At 39.0% G+C, this 19,531-nt stretch overlaps 1 protein-coding gene across 13 annotated transcripts in view; it reads left to right on the top strand.

Annotated features, from left to right (window-relative positions):
• Positions 1 to 19,531, top strand: part of LOC132831506 (activating transcription factor 7-interacting protein 1-like) — a 184,062-nt gene that overhangs the window by 161,265 nt on the left and 3,266 nt on the right. For 11 of the 13 annotated variants that reach the window (XM_060849686.1, XM_060849692.1, XM_060849690.1 and 8 more), the window contains 4 exons: positions 6,288 to 6,366; positions 9,103 to 9,339; positions 10,186 to 10,404; positions 13,733 to 13,842. In XM_060849686.1, coding sequence (XP_060705669.1) covers positions 6,288 to 6,366; positions 9,103 to 9,339; positions 10,186 to 10,404; positions 13,733 to 13,842 — 645 coding nt within the window. The remainder of the gene's footprint in view (positions 1 to 6,287; positions 6,367 to 9,102; positions 9,340 to 10,185; positions 10,405 to 13,732; positions 13,843 to 19,531) is intronic. The other 2 variants (XM_060849684.1, XM_060849683.1) reach the window with 2 other exon arrangements.

Below are 19,531 nucleotides of genomic sequence, written 5' to 3'. Positions count from 1 at the left end.
TTATAATCAATTCAGAAAAACAGAATAATGAAAATAAAATTACCATTTAACACATCATGCCTGTGCCCATTTTTGGTTATATTTTCCTGCAACCTGGAAATTTTTTAATCTAATTTTTTTTAATTACTCAAATTTCCTTCCTTCAGCTTTTCAGAGATCACATTTCAAACTGCAGCTTGCTGCATTTTGAATGAATAGAAATTTCATTCTGGTTCTTGCACCAGTTTTGACCATCTCTGGTTGTTTATCCATCTCACATTGAAAAAAATACGTTTTCATTATCACATGATGGACAGTTTTGACTGCAGCATTATTGAATGATTTGCATTTTTAAACCTATTTCATTGTACTCTTAACTTTCAATTCACTTCATTTTCCCTTAAAACTGGAAGCTGCAGTTACTCTTCTTGGTAGTCTTCTCCTTCCATCTCTTATCTCCTCGCACTTTAAAACAGCTCATGTTAAGGAATGGGAGAGTTGTAAGGTATGTTACTAGACATAACCATACAGCACCACTGTCTCTTCTCAAAGCACTTCCTAGCGCCCTCAAAGCTTCCATTTCTAGTGATGCTATTTAAAGTCCAGTTGCGTAATTGGATTCCAAGCATCCATCCACATCCTAGCAATATGCAGAATCACCATGTTGAAGTTTGAACAAGCTGTCGACTAATTGTGGTTGGTTTTGTATTCTTTTGTATAACGAGCTGCTGTATAATCATGCAGTTCAGCTTCTCTTGCAGACAGAATTTGCAAAGAGGATAGGTTTTTTAAACAAGAAAATTATAGAATTTTACTTTTGAAGTGGGTGAGGAGTTATAGGGTCGTGATGAGTGCTGGTTACTGATTCTTGATTTCCTCATTACCTCCTTACATCACAAACGGATGGTTATAACTGGATAAGTCCTTCAAAACTGGTCTGATTCCAAGCAGACATAGTTGTTTGAAGTACTGTTAACCCTATAGCACCATTGCCATTATCCTAGCATCAGATAAAAGGGCTGCAGTCAATCAGTTTGGAAAAATTCACATCTAATACAAGCATAAACACAATAATTCAGGCAATGTACTTTTTTCATGATAAATCATAGAAAGCTTACCTTTGTTAGATATACAAAATCTTACTGGATATTTTTAATTCTGCAGCAAGAAACTGATTAAAGTATTGCAAACTCTAAAAGTTCTGACCTTTTATACTGAATGGTATTTGTTTAAAATTAGGCATTCTAGACTAAAAGCAATGCACACCTGAGCAGAATACTACTGCTTTGTACTGTGTAACATTCCTGTTCCTATAAAATATTGCAACATCTGATCTATGGTAACTGAATGTACAGAAGCTGCATTGGTCACTACTTAAAATCTAAATTAAGCATCCTTCTGCACTTGCATATAATAATAACTGACAAAAATGTTACCAAATTATAAGCTAAAATGACCATAAATTTCAACTGTAGTAAGCCATTCCTTTTTGCAACTAGCTAAGGACCATCTACTTACAATGTGTGCTTTCATTATACAGTCGGTTCTGCTATAATACACATTTTTCAACATGAATTGGTTTTAATGCGATTGAAGAAATTACACTTGCGTATAGAAAGAAAACTTTTCTTACCGCTATTGGCTATAACACAATTCGGTACCCATTAGTTTAAGTGGCGTGACTATTGGGCAATTTTCTTATAATACGAGATCACACAAAGGAGCCATCGCATTATATCAGAACCGATTGTAGCTTGTCCATGTCACTAAGGGAATATTACAGTAGTCTCATATTACATGCATGAATGCTTCCAGAAGATACAAAAAGGCTACATAATATTTTATAAAGAGTTGGAAAACAATGTGGAAGAATATGGGTTTGTTTTTAAAAAAAAATAGCTGCAGGAAGGTTGATAATAGATAAGAAAATGGCAAACCTATTAAATGAATATTTTGTATCAGTTTTCATGCTGAGAGAAGAGGGCAAAATATCTGCAGTAGAAGGGGACCCCAGCATAAGTTAAGGCGAGGAATCTTTTTGTTTAGAAAATACAGTAATGGCGAAAATTCAAGGTGCATGTTTTTTTTAACCTAGCTTCCTAGTATTCTAAAGTAATTGAGAATGTCAGACACATTAGTCATAAATGACTTTTCAAGTTCTCTGGATCTGGTAGACATGTCTTCAGATTGGAAAAGTACAAGCTTTCTCATGAGATGAGTGAAAAGCCAAAAATGTACAGACCAATCACGCTTATACAGGGAAATTAACTGGAAATTTATTGAAGTCATCGATCACTTGCACAATTATCACTGAGTATTTGTACAAGGGTAAGCTGATCACAGAAGCCCAAAACTAGAGGTTATGCACATTAATAAATCCATTGGGACTTCAGGAGAATGTTCTTCAACTGGAGTGCTAATGAGGAGCTCACTATCATGTGTTAATACCATGACAAGCTATTTGAATAAATAAGTGAATAAGAGCTAAGCAGACCAAGTTAGGTGAAATAGGCTCATATGGAGCATAAACCACAGAATCGACCAGTATCTGTACTGGAGATTTGATTAAAGTATTAATCCTGTCTGTATAACCTAATTGACTTCTTTTAGGATCATTAACTAGGTGGATAAGAAAATGTCTATTGGTGTTTTCTATGTGAATTTCCAGAAGGCAGCTAACAAGAGTCCATGAGAGATTTGAATAGGAATCAGCGTGTAAGGAAAGTGCGATAACCTTGTAAATAGGTTGGCTATTATTTGGGCAACAGGACGTAGAGATGAAAGAAAATGCTCTGGAAGAATGAGGGTGTTCCCCAGATAATTTATGCAAAATAGTACTTTGGATAAAAGAATGAAGTTGCACATCCAACTTTTAGAGATCATACTCATAATATAATATTATATTAAAGTGAGCAGATAGGAGCAGGAAGGTGTGTTGATTTAGTAGATAAGACCAGGGCCCATGGAGTTCAAAGTGGGTCCACTTTTGAACCAAGAGAGTGTTACAGAATTTTCTTCTATAATGGCAAGTTTCTGGAAATGGTGGAGAACCAAAGGGGTTTGGACTGTCTGCAAACATGATTATTAAAAATGAACATGTTGGTATAAAATGTAATCAAAATGAAATGCTCACCAAGAATCAGTCTGGCTGATCTTGTTGTATTTGCAATACATACACATATAAAGCCTATTCTTGGGATCAGTGAGACTTTGTTTTGGGTATTTTTTTATTTGGATTTCACGAATCAGGGGTGCAGGTTTGCTGCTGGATTCTTAAAGACGTAATCTATTTTCAGACTTTTTTTTATCCTGGAAATGGAGTTGGATGAAGTCTCATGAGCACTGTGATGTCAGGAGTAGAGGAAAACCATTCCAGGGTATCTTAACCTTCTACACCAAGAAGAAACTTGGAAAATAGCAGCAGGAATAGACTGTTCAGCCCTTTTGAGCTAGCTTCATAATTCAATGTGATTGTGGCTGCTGATCCAACTCTGTACCCTGTCCCACATTCTCCCCATACTCTTTAATCCTATTAGGTCTAAGAACGATATCAAACTCCTTGAAAGTGTTAATGTTTTGGCTTAACTGCTTTCTCTGGCAAAAATTCTAAATGTACATCACTTTCTTGATGAAAACATTTCTCCTTTTATTTCTGTCCTAAATGGCCTATCCTGTATCCTTGAGCCATGACATCACCACTACCCCTATCCTTGGTTCTGGAACATCCTACATTGGTCACATTTAATTATGCTCATTCGTCTGTTTTAAGCAATCTTTGTATTTTTAGCCTTGACCATTGAAAGGTTAAGCTTGTTCTTAAATGCAAGATGAGAGAGTAAGAGAAGTAGTGTTTGATTTTTCTTTACAAAGGGATCTGAAGGACACCACTAAACGTACCCAATCCTGCAACCTGAAGCATGTCAAAGGCAAGCACAAAAGCTAAAGTTGAAATTGAAGGGCAACTACAAAAGCATTTTAGTGCTACATATGCTGTAAACCATCTATCAGAAATTCTAACTTGCTCTACAACTTAGACAGAACTCCACCCCACCCCCCCAAAAAAAGTGGTAAATATGCAAAAGTCTATTACTACTGGTAAAGTGTGTGTTGGTTTTGGGAAGACATAAATGCTGCAATCAGAATTTCTTCTTGAAAACTTTGCCTCCCATCAACCTACATTTGTAATTTAACTTATGATGATTTTCCATTTCTTCTGGTGATTTCAACAGACCTAATCTGCAGAAACAAACTATAATTGCCTGACCCCCATACAGTGCCAAGCTGGAAGTTAGCTGCAGAACTGTTTCCAGTGCAAAATAAGCCTGTTACTGTAATATGAAAAATAAAGAAATGTTGCAGTACTGTTTTTTTTTTGTTGACTTGCTCAGGCATGATTGTTTTTTGCAATTTAACTTTTTATTTCTGTGAAATCACTAATGAAATAAATTACTGCAGTTATCTGACATTTCATTACATTCCTATCAAGCTCATTTTGATTGTCCCCCTTACTGTCTCCCCTGTGATCAGTGGTTTCAGTTAGCTTGAAATCTTCCAATTTGACCAACATGAAGCTGATCAGTAATCCCTTATTCCAAGGCAGACAATGAATCAGAATTTGCTATCGGTAATTCCATTCTCAAACAACTGTAGACACGTCAAAATAAGTTCTCCTGGATGACTTTATTTCCTGTGCCTATTCTGCTGAAGTCATTGAGGACACCTTAAGAGAATGGGAGAACTTTCTGTGGTAATCATCTTGTGTGGTGCACTTCAGTGTTTCTTTTATTCCCCATTTTGCTCAGGTTATATGTATTAATTCATTTTTCTCCATTTTTAGAATTTCTTTTCACACTTTTCAACTTCTACACTTTCGTACATAGGTAGTGCCTTTTAACATAAAAATCATTCAAATCACTTGGCAGAGGGGCAATATTATTTGACAAGCCGTATTAAAGATTAAGATAAGGAATATAAGGAGTGTCTTAAAGAAGAGAGTGTTTTAGGGGAAGGAATTCTTTAGGTTAAGGTCTCAGACAAAGTAATTCTTCCATTGATGACAATTATGAAAACTGACAATGCACAGAAGGCCAAAACTGAATTGCATCGATCAGTGAGGTGTGGAAGAGTTTGTGTAGGGCTATAGTGTGAGGATGGTGGGTGGAGAGAGAATAAGGCCTTGGAGCGGGTTTGAAAATCTAAACAATGCCAGGCTTTGAGTCACTGAACACTCGAGTGTTTATAGATCTTTTAGGAACGTCCAGGTTCAAGTCCTACCTATCCCATCTATGCATAACAACTTGTCTGAATAGGTTAATTAAAATCTACATGTGAATAAAGCTTTGAATAACCCCACATTTATGGATAGTGCAAGATGGGAGACCAGCCAGGAGGGCAGTAGTTATCAGGAGTAGTCAACGGCATGGTTTAAGTTTCAGACAATGGCTTTGGTCTTGTCAAATATTTAATCAATAGGAATTTCTGTTCATCTGATGCTCAATGTTGAACAAGCATTGCTCTACGAGAGGCATTTGGAGGAATTGGAAGGGGTACAGTGGCAAGGCAGAACTAAGAGTCTGGGAGCCGAGATCACCCCAAATATTAAAGCCAACACACATTTGGTTTTTCCTAAGGTTTTTTTTTAAGAAATACCATGTGTCCCTGCTTCAATTCCATGCAACAGTGCTGCCATTTACATCGGTTAGCTTTGAGAGACTGCTGTAGTTATACACAGACCTTGTTAGGTTATGACTCAGTTTTAAATTCTAGCAGGCATATCTGCCACCTCAGCTCGAGGTTTCCATGTCATTTCTGATCTGCTCATGGGATTGCTGATTTTCTGACCTAAAGCATCAAGATATTTTGGTGGGAGTTGCCTCTGACTTGCCTTGATTGTAGATACTCGAACTCTAAAAAAACATTGAAAGTTAGTTCCAGGGATTGACTAACAAACAAGAAAATGGTTTCATTTCCAGAGCTGTAAATGTGCACTGGTGTTGTTTAATCCTTAGTTACGCTTTAATCGCGATCTCCTTATCAATAGACAGGTAAGACTTGCAGAATTCTAGGCATTCACTGGTGTGAGTGTTTTATTTCATGATTTGATGTACTGTTAATTAGTGTTAAAGTTTATGGAAAAATGAAATAGTCACTGGCTGGATTTTTAAGATTAACCAGTAGACAGTGATGAAAAGCAACAGTACAATTCATACCGGTCAAAGGTCTGTATTTAGTGATGTGACCACATGTTGTTAATGTAGCCCATCGCGAATAGAGGAATGCCATCGCAAAACAGCAGTTTTTTCTTTCAGAGTACAAAGACAGGAGGAAGTGACATGGGAGCTGTCATTGACTTGACTGGTGATGATGAGGATGATGTGACTGCCCAAGGTATGGACCCATGTAATATTTCTCCACCTTCCTCCAACAACTTGTTATATTTAACATGTGATGTAACATTACTTGAGTCAAATCTTCAAACTTCACCTGTAATTGATACATACTCTAGATTAACTTGCTAAGCTGCTTATCTGGTATAGTGCAAATATTTGTTAAAGGAAGGAATAAATATTTGTTTCATCTTTGGATGAACTTACCTTCCTCTTTATAGTTGTATTATTCATTCCTGTTTTCAATGGAGATTGTCATAGTATTGCATTTTAACTGTTCTATGGTTATCTATTCAACCAGTAGCTTCAGTTCAGTATTCTTGAGGAGCTTTAGTGCTTAAGGATAAATTCTTTTCAAGAGTGCATATCATCAGCAGGTAGAATTAAGCAATGCAAACTGAGTTAAGGTATGCTTTTTTTTTTGTGTAGAAACCCCACTGATAGCAATTATGTAATGGTAGATTAAATAAATTCTGAGATTAGACAAGTGTACAGTAAAGAGATTTTAACTTGCATTCAGATTTTTGGCAGCAGACTAGCACATGGCAAAGCGTGGTGAATTTGTTGAATCTGGCTAGGATAGTTTCTGGAACATTATGCTTTAGTCAACAAAGGAAGAAGCTGTTTTGAATTTGGTAAGAAACATTGCTGATATCCTAGACCAATCTCTTGGAAATTAGTCAATTTTATAATTAAAGTTCCATATTGACCATATGTTGAAATCTTTCAGCTGACCAGTGAGAACTAGCTTGAATTTTTTTTTTTTAAAAAACCATGCCTGACAAATGTGAAATTTCTGTTTTGAAAAACTGATCAAACTAATGGACAGGAGAAAGTATGGATGTTATTTATGCGACCTTCCAGAAGGCAGTTGGAAAGATCCATCATGAGAGACCGATGGCTAAAGTTGAAGCCCATGGAATTGAAGGAAAGCTATTGATGTGGTTTGAAAATTGACTGACTGGTGATAGAACATCAGGAGGAAAGATAATGGGCAGTGTGACGATGCTATGATTTTAAGAGGTGTGTTTTTGTCCTGGTTTATTTTAGAAACAGATTGGGGAGAGGCTTCAAGCAGTTTGAGAAGATAAACAACTTGTGTAGCGTCGAAGGTTTTTAAAAGTGGGAACAATAGAAGCAGCCTGAATTGGTGTTGAGTTCCCATTGAGCCAGGGATTTTAGGGTTAGCTCTCGGCGGTGCTCTCAGGGTCTTGAAGTGAAAGTTGCATTTTCTCCTTTTCAGTTACACTGAAAGCTGGGGTTCTCTGTCCCTTTCAGAATTGTCTAGTGATGCCCTTTCTTTCTGGATTAGAGAACTGCATGTAAGACCATGTTTTCTGAATCTCCCTTTTGCCAAGGGTGTGTTTTTGTAATGTTACTATATTGGAACAGTTAATAATAGTTACTGTATCTATTGCTCTAAGTTTTCCAATCGAGTTAAGTTATTCCAATTTCTCCCCCTTTTTTGTATTTTAACCATAGTGAGTGAATAAAGTGTGTTATGCTTTTAAATTCGATAGCTTGACCAATCGAATTTCACCTGGAACACAGTATCTCCCACTACCTTTTAAAATAAGAGACAGTTAGGGTCTAGGTTACCACCTAAATATATTTTGAAGAGGTCTGTTCTGGCCCATAACAGCAAGTATTCTACATGGCAAGAGGTGACTAGTGTTCTGTTGCAAACAATGTTGCGGCTACACCATCACTTTTGTGATAGAAAGCCATATATCCAAATTTACTGACGAGACAAAGATAGGTAGCATTATAATCTGTACAGTTGGAAGTGTAAAAGAGCTATTGACATAGTAAGGGAATTAGCAAAACAAGTTCAAAAGTTCTATATTTTGAATGCTGAAAAGTGAAAAAAAGTGTAGGTTCAAAGAGGCTTGGAGCTCCTTGTACATTGTTTTCTATATCTGTTCATCGACTTTCCATCATCAGTCGAAGACTAATGGGATCTGGCTTTTACATCTGGAGATCTGGAACACAAGCTAGTGGAAATTATGCTGTAACTTTTTACAAAAGCCTGGCTACTGTCCCTGTTGTACGGTGATTTACTTGGTGTAATAAATCTTAAATAGGTAATGATATTGGTGAGTGTGCTGTATCAATTTGCAGAATGATGTCTGAACTCCACATTGCAACATAAGCTTATGCAATACCTGGGGTTGTATGCCCTGAAATTTAGACTGTTACAATATTCCTGACTCAAGGGTAGTTGGAGAGAAATTAACTGGTCATTGTAGGACTGAGGTGGGGACATTATCTGAAACTTGCAACCAGTCCTTTAAGGACTGAAATTACAAAATACTTCAACCTACAATGTGATAAGAGTTTTGGGACACTCTTCCACACAAATGGCATTTGATTCATGATCAGATATTAATTTTAAATCTGAGAATTTTTTGTTATCCATAGGTGTACAAAAGTATAGACTAATCATGATTTTATTGAATTGTGACTAGTTTTAGATGCTAAATGGCCTCCAACTTTTCCTCCGTTTCCAAATGCCTTCTAATACACACTTATCAGATTGCATAAAGAAGGTAAAGTAATATATCGGTAAGAATGTTTGTTTGAGTTGAATGGGAGATCTGAAATAGAACAGTAGGATAATTTAGAGGGCAAGCAGCCTGAAATGAAACATGCATTTCTTATATGTTCACAGTCCTTTTAAATTAATTTGTGCATAAGCTTCTGTTTAAAATGTTTGCTCAACTATTTCTTTGCACAGATGCCAGGAAACATAATCAGGCTGCTAACCAAGGAGCAATGGGAACAACTGCGCTTCAGACATCTCCACCTACAGTCCAACCGCAGATCAGACCACCTACAACTTCCCAGGGAGTCTCACCACAGCTGACATCAACACAGTCCCATTTGCCAGCACCACAGAACAACCTAGGCACCATTGGGTTGACTGTGCAAACTACCAATGTGCAAAGCGTGTCTGCAGGTAGAGTACAAACAGGTACTGGAATCAGTAATAATGGTCAGAATTTCCAATCATATCCAGCTTCAGTGGTAAAATTGAGAAGGGCTGGGAATTTATCTAAACTGATGCTTAAGTAGAGCACGGAGGAAGAGCTGCATCATCAAAGGTTGAATCTTTAGGATGAGATTTTAAACAGCACCGATGCATAGAAAAGATTCTATGGAAGTATTTGAAGAGGACAGTTTCTTCACTTTCCTGATCATTTATCCCTCAACCAACATCACTAAACAGATGATCTAGCCATTATCGCATTACTATTTGTAGGAGTTCAGTGCACGCAAGTTGGCTGCTATGTTTCCTACATTACAAGTGACTGCATTTCAAAAATACATAATTGGCTGTAAAATGCTTTGGGATGTATGAAGTTGGGAAAAGTGCACTAGAAACACTTTTTTTACTTCCATAACCTTCATGAAGTTGATGGCTCTATTATACAGCTGTTATCAGCATTTTCAGTATCTTGCATTTACACATTTTATGAAAAAGTTGACTGTTATTTGATTACATGGTACCTGTAGAGGATTGCTTTTGGTTTCTTAGCATGTTTGTGCTAGCACGTTTTTTAGAATGTTGAGAGATCAATAATGATATCACATTACTGTTCATGAAAGGTTACTGTTCACAAATTGTCTTGTTTTTCCTACATTTCAGCAACTGTATTTTAATTTTAAAGCACTTAATTGGCTAAAATATTTTAGGATATCTTGTGATTTTGAAAGATGCAATATAAATTAGTGTCTTTAATGGGTTTGGCTGTACAAATCTGCTCCGATTAAAATGTAGAGCAATCATGGGAAGATCTTTAATGTGTTCTCTTTAAAGGGCAAACAAGTGCTAACGTACTTCAGCACCAACGTCCTCAGATGCCTCCACCAACATCACAGGCCCCTGTGAGACCACCACTTCCAACTCTCCAAAGAGGAACCTCGAACCCCACAGTTTTCACATCACCCCCTCCATACCAAAGTCACAATCCAGTGCGGGCTGTCACAACACAGAGCCAGGCTATGCGACAGCCCAGTCCTCAGCCTCCAGTTAGTGGTAAGGAAACATATTTCGTTTTCTTGTTTACTGCAAGGACACAATCTTACAGATCATTCCCAATCCTTCTTTTCCAAAATCGTCTTATTGCCTAAGAATAGTCAGTGTTTATTTAAACAAGTTAGTAAATAGCCTATAGCATTCCACACAGTCAGTAGTTGAGAGTTTATTTTATTGACTAAATTGGTGACTGCATCGGGAGTCAAGAGTATGGTGCTGGAAAAGCACAGCAGGTCAGGCAACATCCGAGGGGCAGGAGCCCCTGATCAGGAAGAAGGGATTATGCCAAAACGTCAATTCTCCTGCTCCTTAGATGCTGCCTGGCCTGCTGTGCTCTTCTAACATCACACTCTCTGCTCTGGTCTCCAGCATCTGCTGTCCTCAATTTCTGGATCAGGAGCAAGAATTCAGAAAAGACCTTCAGGCACCCACTTAATAATGGAACCTGTAGTAGTATTTTGATGACATAGCAAAATTGAGCAGTATTTATGGAAGTGGCGATATACAGCAGTAAATGTTAACAGGAAAGTGCTGCCAAGAATCCTAATGGCAAATCTGGTTTGTGGACCAGAAAAGCATTCCCTATTCCAGACCATTCATAACGTGCCAATGTCTTTGGACAGGCATGAGCCATGTTGGCTTTCCTCTACTCCAGTGATGTATCCAACATGGTAGAGACTATTCATCTAGCAAGTAGCTCTTCTGAAGGCATGAGCAGTTGGAAGCTTATCCAGAATGCCTTTATTCATGCTGTTGCCTGGATGGAATAGAAATTCATGGCATTTGAAAATTAACTTGCTGAGCAACTTGGACTGGATCAAAGACCACATCCAAGAATTAAATGGACTGCTCTTTTAACAGTACTATTATAAAATGGTTGCATTAGCCTCCTCAGTCCCCATTGCCTATCATGTAATTTCCCAACTCGAACTATTTGTCTCAGAGCAAAATTCCAGCCCAGTGTTTCAGTTGTGGCTGAGACACTGAATTATAAAGGTTATTTATAATTCCTCTTGCTCTTGTGTTTTACGAACAGAGGCATGAAGCATAAGATCCCATGTGCCTCTAATTACACTCTCAATATTTCTCTTCCTTCATCCCTCCACTTTAGAATTATATTGTTTAGGTATACTGACTTTCCAGCTTTTTCCTGCAAACATATGCACATTTATATTTATCTGCACTAAATTTCATCAACTATATATTTGCCCATTCTAGAAGTCTATCCTTTTGAAGTGTTATTGTAACATTTCCAAGATTTGTTATTGTAAATTTTTAAATTTTCACCTAAGTCTTAGTTATCATATATATGTACAGAAAAAATTGTGGTCGTTGTAATTACCCCTGGAAACTCCAGAGTACATCTTCCTTAAGCTAAATTACATCCATATTGACTATCTTTGTTACTTCATGGATATTAATTATTGCTGTCAAGCCTATTATGTGGCACAATGGCATTATTGAAATCTACACACTGTTTATCAACTTGCCTTTGCCAAAGCTCTTTCTTTCTCGAAAAATCTTAATCAAATTTGTTTAAACACTACTTTTGCCTTTAACAAACATGCGCTGGTATTCCTGAATAAATACATCCTTGTCTAAATGACTGCTAATTTTGTTCTGCTGTGTGATCTTTGAAAGCTTTCCCACCCCTGGGTTTAAATTGTCTGGCTGTAGCTGCTGGGGTTGAATGTGTCCACAGCAATTAATACTCCTCTGTCCCATCTGTTGGAGAGAGCCCAATGACTGACTGTGTGGTTAGCAGAGCAGGGTGGCATGAGGCCTCAGTGGTTGGCACTGGCTACCTCAGTGCCAGGGACCTAGGCTCGATTCCACACTTGGACAACTGTCTGTGTAGAGTTTGCATGGATGCTCTGGTTTCCTTCCACAGTCCAAAGATAATGCAGGGTTACAGGGATAGAGTAGAGGGTAAGCCTGGGTGGGATGCTTTTTGGAGGGTTGGTGTGGTCTCAATAGGCTGAATGGCTTGATTCCACACCTTGATTCATGAGCATTTGACCAAATATCTAGCAAAAATGAACAATAAAAAAGATGCATTTTACATGTGTTAGTCAAATGTGAGAAAAGTTCCTTATGCTTTGTCATAACTGTCTATCCTTGTGAATGTTGATCCACCTTCATAACCCTCCACTTTGTAAATTTTGATTTAAAGAGATAGCAAAGATATGGGAGAGACAGTGGATCGAGAGAATCAGCAACAGGGAAAATATCTTCAATTAAACCTTCCATCTGAATTTTCACCTATTACTGAGATTACCTGTCGCCTAATTCAAGTGTAAGGATAGGAAGGGGAAGCAATTAACTTGATCTTCTGAACCTGCATTCCCATTCTGCAAAATAACAGCTGACATTCACTCCCCTTACCTGCACAATCCCGATATCTTTCATTCCAATATTACCCAAAAACCTGGACAACGTTCTGTATTCCTCTGCCAAAGGAAATGTTTTGTTAGCATTTAAACTGTCAAATGCCTTCAATTATTTTTCAATTATTTTTTTATCATGAAAGTAAAAGTCTGGCCATATGAACCAGTTGGGTTTTATCATTTGACATTTTTGTAAGTTATAAGAACTGTTGGATTTTGAGAACAACAGACCCTCGTTAGTGGTTCTCTTAACAATTGTGCTATTCTGTGCATTGGTGTATCCATCGGCTATATAAATTCTCAGTTATGTATTAAACCAGAATGTAAAGAATCTTACCAGTGACATTTTGAAGTACTACAGGTGTTTGTTATTTTGATGAACAGGGATTTGGGAACCAGCATCTAATATCCTGGACCGGGGAAAGTCTCCACATTTACTTTCACAGCTCTAATGTTAAATCCACCATAACCACTTGTTCTTTGGAATATTATTGCAGTGCATGTAATGTCGCTATTGACTAGATGAGAGCTTACCCTGTTCTTCACCCTTTCCTGTTCTTCACCCTTTCCTGTTCTTCACCCTTTCCTGTTCTTCACCCTTTCCTGTTCTTCACCCTTTCCTGTTCTTCACCCTTTCCTGTTCTTCACCCTTTCCTGTTCTTCACCCTTTCCTGTTCTTCACCCTTTCCTGTTCTTCACCCCTGGCCAAAGTAATTCTTTTTGTTTTAGTTTCAAATACTGCAATCATTATGGCCATTTTTCAAAGACCCCACAATAAAGTATGCTGCAAATGTAAAGTCCTCTGCAATAGAAAAGCCTCTTTGATGCCCAGATAGCTAGTCATTCTCATTGGCCCTCACCCAACCTTCTTTCACTCCCCACACCAATGTTGAATGCTGGTATGTGCTATACTCCAAAATAATATGTTGCTTTTTATATAGCAGGTGTGTCGGTCAGGCTGCCTCAGACATCTTACATAGTGAACAATGTAATCTCCATTCCTGTGATGCCAAATATGCCTCAGTTCACAGTCCATCACCGGCCTTCACAGGTAAGGCTTTCTAAGTGTTGATATTCAGGCACATTGGACCCAACTATTAATAATTGAGTATTAGCCACAATCCGGATTGTGGATTGGACCATTTAACCTCAATATTTGAAGAGAAACCTGAAACTTTGTTTTCTGCTACCCTGCAAAACAAAATCCCTTTCAGTTGAGGACATTTTAATGTTGTGGATCATTGAGTCCTAATTCAAATTTATTACAAATTTTAGAAATAATCTGGATGATTTATAGCATTAACCTCTGAAACGGAGGCAATCTGCATTGACCAGAAGGAAAGGTACATCTGCTTTCATTTGTATTTTCTCATTCTGACTCTCTTGTTGTACACTCATTGTGTGTTAAATAGGCAGACCTGCACAGTTGGTATTTCCACATTGCAACAAAAACTGGAATGTAATCCAATCAAGAAAAAAGTAGTGAGTGAGGCTATTCACATCCCTGTGTGGTCCAGGAATGAATTCTGGAATTACTACACACGTCCTGGCTACTCCTGTAGCCTGATGAATGGTGCTGGCTTGTGTACAAGTGATGTACCTTCCCTTTCCTTTATGTGCGATTGTTAAATTGTCCCTGACCTAACATACTGAAGTTAACTTTCTTATTCAGAGTTGTTCCGTTTCAGGTGGAGAACAAGATATGTTCTTTCAATATATAATAAAGCTTTCACAACTGCCAGGATAGCCAGCTGTAAAATAGGTGTTTTGGTCAGAAGCCCTACTACTTTAGGTCATCTGTTATTTACTTGTACCATTTCCTGGTTCAAATCATTATTCCATAAGACATAGGAGTGGAAGTAAGGCCATTTGGCCCATTTAATCATGGCTGATGGGCATTTCGACTTCACTCACCTGCACTTGCGAGATCAAGAATTTATTAATCTCTGCCTTGAAAACATGTAACATCCCAACCTCTACAGCACTCCATAGCAGTAAATTCCACAGGCCCACCCTCTGGCTGAAGAAATGTCTCCTCATTTCTGTTCTGAATTGACCCCCTCTAATTCTAAGGCTGTGCCCACAGGTCCTAGTCTCATCGCCTAACGGAAACCGTTTCCCAGTGTCCACCCTTTCTAAGCAATGCATTATCTTGTAAGTTTCTATTAGATCTCCCCTTAACCTTCTAAACTCCAATGAATACAATCCCAGGACCCTCAGCCGTCATTGTATGTAAGGCCTACCATTCCTGGGATCATCTGTGAATCTTCACTGGACACGGTCCAGTGCCAGTATGTTATTCCTGAGGTGTGGGGCCCAAATTTGAACACCGTATTCTAAATGGGGCCTAACTGGAGCTTTATAAAGTCTCAGAAGCACATCGTCGCTTTTATATTCCAACCCTCTTGCGATAAATGACAACATTAATCAGAGACTCCACCTGCAAGTTAACCTTTAGAGAATCCTGGACTAGCCCTCCCAGGTCCGTTTGTACTTTGGATTTATGAATTTTCTCACTGTTTAGAAAATAGTCCATGCTTGTATTTTTTTTCCCCCCAAAGTGCAAGACCTTGCAATTGCTAAGTTGAATTTCATCAACCATTTCCTGGACCACTAAACTGTTTAAATCTTTCTGCAGCCTCTCCTCCACCTCAGTACTACCTGCTTAACTTCGTATCATCGGCAAACTTCGCCAAAATGCCCCAGTCCCTTCATCCAGATCATTAATATATATGTAAAGTGAACAGCTGCGACCCCAACCCTGAACCCCGCGGGACACCACTTGTCACCAGCTGCCGTTCCAAAAAGGAACCCTTTATCCCAACTCTGCGCCTTCTGTCAGACAGCTAACCCTCAATCCATGCCAGTAGCTCACCTTGAACACGATGGGTCCTCACCTTACTCAGCAGCCTCCTGTGAAGCATTTTATCAAAGGCCTTTTGGAAGTCTAGATAGATAACATCCACTGAGTTTCCCTGGTCTAACCTACTTGTTACCACTTCAAAGAACTCTTAACAGATTTGTCAGGCATGACCTCCCCTTATGAAATCCATGCTGACTTGTTCTAATCTGACCCTACACTTCCAAGAATTTAGAAATCTCATCCTTAACGATGGACTCTAGAATTTTACTAACAACCAAGGTTAGGCTAATCGGCCAGTAATTTTCCATCTTTTGTCTTGATCCTTTCTTGAACAAGAGGGTTACAACAGTGATTTTCCAATCATCTAAGACTTTGCCTGACTCCAGTGATTTTTGAAAGATTACAACCAATGCTTCTGCTATATCCTCAGCCGCCTCCCTCAGAACTCTAGGACGTAGCCAATAGGACCAGGAAATTTATCAACTTTTAGATCTTTTAGTTTTTCTAGCAGTTTCTCTTTTGTAATGGCTACCATACTCAACTCTGCCCCCAACACTCCTTAATTATTGGGATATTACTCATTCATCCACTGAAGACTGACGCAAAGTACTAAAGTTCTTCAACTATTTCCTTACCTCCTAGCACTAGCCTTCCTGCATCAATTTGGAGCAGCCCAATGTCTACTTTTACAATCATTTCTAATATGGCTAGCTAGCCTACCATCATATTTGATCCTCTCCTTCCTTATTTCTCTTTTTGTTATCCTGTTTATTTTTGTAGTCTTCCCAATCTTCTGATTTCCCAATGCTCTTGGCCACTTTATAGGCACGTTTTTATCTATTTTTTATTTTTGGTCAGCCATGGCTGTCTAATCTTCTCTAACCTTCTCCCCCCCCCCCCCCCCCCCCCCCCCCCAGATAATCTTTCTTTTCTTTGGGATAAACCTTTGTATTGTGTCCTCACTTACACCCAGAACTCCTGCCATTGTTGCTGTACTGTCTTCCCTGCTAGGCTCTGCGTCCAGTCAATTTTCGACAGTTCCTCTCTCATGCCCCTGTAATTACCTTTATTTAACTGTAACACCATTACATCCGATTTTGCCTTCTCTCTTTCAAACTGCAGACTGAACTCTGCCACATTATGATCACTGCCTCCCACGTGTTCCCTGACTTTAAGACCTTTTCATAAAGGCTGGCTCATTACATAGTACTAAGTCCAGAATAGCCTGCTCTCTTGTGGGCTCCATCACAAGCTGTTCCAAAAAGCCATTCTGTAAGCATTCCCCTTTCTTTGGATCCACTGGCAACATTATTCACCCAATCCACCTGCATATTGAAGTCCTCCGTGATCACTGTGACCTTGCCTTTCTGACATGCCCTGTCTATTTCCTAGTGCATCTTGCGCCCCTGATCCTGACCACTGTTAGGAGGTCTGTACATAATCCCATTATGGTTTTTGTGCCTCAACTCCACCCACACAGACTCCACATCATCTGACCCTATGTCATTTAATGCCATAGATTTAATTTTATTCTTGACTAACAATGCAACCCTGCCCCTTCTGCCCACCTCCCTTTCATTTCAATGTAAATTTTTGGATGTTTACCTGCCAAATTTGTGCTGATAATTCATCTACTTTGTGACAAATACACGAGCATTCAGATAAAGCACCTTAATGCTAATTTTCTTATCCTCATGATTTCCAACGTCTCTAATATGTCCTAAGTTATCCATCCTTTTTGCTTCATTCCTAGTCTGCCTTGAACCCTGCGCACATGCTAACCTGTTGCAGATCTTTCTCCCTGACTCCATACTCCCCGTCGCTTTCTCTTCCCTTTCCCTGACTGATAAGTTTAAAGTCCTAGTGACGACCCTGTATATCCTTTTTGCTAGAACACTGCTTCCAGATCAGTTCAGGATGGAGACCGTCCCATCAGTACAGATCCCTCTCCCACCCCCCCGGTTCTAAAACTGATGCCCATGTCTCTTGAAATGGAATCCCTCTTTCCCACACCAATCTCTTAGCCACACATTTACTTCCCTGATTTTCTTATCCCAATGCCAGTTTGCACGTGGCTTGGGCAGTAATCCAGAGATTATGATCCTCTAGGACCTGTTCTTCAATTTCCTTCCTAGTGCTTGATAAAAGCCAAACAGGTCCTCCTTCCTAGCCTTGTGGACCGCAACTATATCTTCTCCCTCCTGCTCCAATATCCTTTCAAGCTGGTCGGGGATGACCTGCACCCTAGCACTGGGTCGCCAACACACCATGCAGGACTCACGATCTGGCTCACAAAGGATACTATCTGTTTCCCGTATTGTAAGATCCCCTATAACAACTACTTGTGTTTTTGCTCCCTGCTCTTGAATGGCCTTCTGCACCATCGTGCTGTGGTCAGCTGGCTCATTCTGTCCACAGTCCTTTCCCTCATCTGTATAAGGAGCAAGAATCTCATGCCTGTTGGGCAAGGTCAACAGCTAAAGCTCCTGCAGGCCGAATCCCCCTACTTGCCTCACTTACAGTCGCACCCTGTTGTCCCTGATCACTTACTGAATTTGAATTATTTAATCTACCAGGTGTGACTGCCTCCTGAAACAAAGCGTACAGGTAACTCTTTCCCCCTTCCAGATGTGCCGCAATGTTTGAAGCTCAGATTCCAAATCAATTCTGATCTGGAGTTTTTCCAGAAACCAACACTTGCTGCAGACCTGGTCATGCCGTTCACAATGGAATTGGCCAGCTCCCACATCGTACAGCTCCAGCACATCACCTGTCCATTCATCTCTACTTAATTAATTAATTTATACAAATTTATGATTCAAACAGTACAGATTCAAACTACTTCTGCCCTTAAGTTAAATCTTTTTAACAGTACTCAAGTAATTTGCTCAGGATGTCAACATTGTAGGACACTAATGAATGCAAACACCATAACCTTGGTCACAGAGTTTGAGATAACAGAAACAAAAAAGGAATCTTCATTTCTATGCCCAATTATATCAAAATGTAAGCACTTCCAGGATTTCTGCTATTCTCAACTCAACTCATTTGACAGTAAAGCCATCTGTCATAGGAAGATTCACTGCAATTGTCATTGAATTTGAGTTCACCTTCCTTCAGAGCTTAAAAATGTGTTGCTGGAAAAGCGCAGCAGGTCAGGTAGCATCAAAGGAACAGGAGAATCGACGTTTCAGGCATAAGCCCTTCTTCAGGGCTTATGCCCGAAATGTCAATTCTCCTGTTCCTTTGCTGCCTGACCTGCTGCGCTTTTCCAGCAACACATTTTTAAGCTCTGATCTCCAGCATCTGCAGTCCTCACTTTGTCCTAGTTGATTTTCACCTTCCTTTTAGGCCTGTCTCATTAGATTGTTTAGGTGTTACTGAGATCATTAACAAGTGAGTTATTTTAGTTTTACCAGATCATCTCTAAATCTCCTAAAATCAACTAGGTTTATTCAGCCTATCTTCTATTTTAACTTTTTAATCCCTGTTATAATTCTCTTCTACACCATAACCACTCCAAGACCTGTATATCCATCCTGAGGTGCAGTGGTCTGAGTTGATTAGACCTCGCCTAGAGCAAATCTGATCAAGAATTTACAGCTGAAACATCATTCTGTACTTCCTAATCATTTGCCGTTGGAAAATAACTGCTGGATTCTGCTTTTTATTGTGATTTTTGCGTTCAGCTTAGAACACTGTGATAGGCTAGTTATTTTCTATTGATATGTGGTAGCATTTATGTTCCATACCACCCTATTTCAATTCTACCTCTTCACAACATAACAATGTTTATTTGTTTATTACACTCCTTTGTTTCCTCCCTTCACTGACCCCGCACCCCCTTTCTCATTCCCTCCCTGATCCCCATCTCTCA

Source organism: Hemiscyllium ocellatum, chromosome 33 (assembly GCF_020745735.1).
Source record: "Hemiscyllium ocellatum isolate sHemOce1 chromosome 33, sHemOce1.pat.X.cur, whole genome shotgun sequence".
In the NCBI taxonomy this organism is placed as follows: domain Eukaryota; kingdom Metazoa; phylum Chordata; class Chondrichthyes; order Orectolobiformes; family Hemiscylliidae; genus Hemiscyllium; species Hemiscyllium ocellatum.
Note: the sequence above shows the minus strand (reverse complement) of the source record. Positions and strands in the feature narration are given on the sequence as shown.